The sequence below is a fragment of the Sipha flava genome, unplaced genomic scaffold, assembly GCF_003268045.1.
Source record: "Sipha flava isolate LNK unplaced genomic scaffold, YSA_version1 299_pilon_pilon, whole genome shotgun sequence".
Taxonomy (NCBI): domain Eukaryota; kingdom Metazoa; phylum Arthropoda; class Insecta; order Hemiptera; family Aphididae; genus Sipha; species Sipha flava.
Genome location: NW_020272971.1, coordinates 1142266 through 1143260, shown reverse-complemented (window position 1 = coordinate 1143260; position 995 = coordinate 1142266). Strand labels below are relative to the sequence as shown.

At 26.2% G+C, this 995-nt stretch overlaps 1 protein-coding gene across 1 annotated transcript in view; it reads left to right on the top strand.

Moving 5' to 3' along the window:
* LOC112685956 (33 kDa inner dynein arm light chain, axonemal-like) overlaps positions 1-995 on the top strand; it is a 12869-nt gene extending 11874 nt beyond the window's left edge. The window contains exon 5 of the mRNA XM_025558029.1: positions 942-995. Coding sequence (XP_025413814.1) covers positions 942-995 — 54 coding nt within the window. The remainder of the gene's footprint in view (positions 1-941) is intronic.

The window sequence follows — 995 nt, the reverse complement described above, 5'->3', positions numbered from 1 at the left end:
TTCGTTGTATGGGGGGGGGGGTGAGACATCCCCCAAGACCCCCCTTCGGGACGGCCTTGCATCGGGGGGAAATATAAGACAGTAAAGATACAATTCCAAAATGATTATCACCTATAGTCGTGTATAGTGCGTTTCGTTTCGTTCGAACACATCTATATACTATACAATGTGACTAGGTATATTATATATTGACTATGAAAACATGATATTTTTTTGCCATGTTATATTTTGAATTATTATAATTATTTAAATAAATATTTTTGTACCCAGTTAAAAATTGAAAATGGCAACGTTGCAGAGTTTTTTATGCTGAATCGTGTTGGTTTTCTTTTGTATTTCAATTTTCTTTGATACGCCGACACGATTGAGTCTCAGTCTATTGTACTTAACTATGTCTCAGCCTATATGTACCTAACTATAACTAAAATGAATACAACTAATTATAAAATATTTTATTTTATTAAAGCTGATGGGTACTAGGCACTAACTATTTAATATATAATTTAAAAATGAACTATTTAAACATTTTTTACTACTGTGTTGTTTATCATTATATTTTATATAATTTAATGAAACAACCTACCAGTAATAATTGTGATTTTACTATATATATTTACTTAAAAATCTAAATAACAAGATAATGTATGTGAATAGGTAAATGAAGAAATCAGAGATTATTACGTATTTATTGGTTATTTATTATTTATTTATTTGTAAAAAAATATAATTATATATAATATATATATATCGCCGTATAATAATAGGTTTATTCGATATAAATATAAAAATAGTAAGACATAAGTTAAATTTTTTAATAATTTTACAAAACGTTTATATTTATACAAATAAATAGCTAAAGCGAACGATAACACAAAAACAAATAAATTAAACGGAAAATCTTGAATTTCAATAATTATCAATTTGAAATGTCTGTGTCATAGGAAGTCCAAGAAAGACACATTGCGTTATATCCAAAAGAACATAGTACTGCTTAA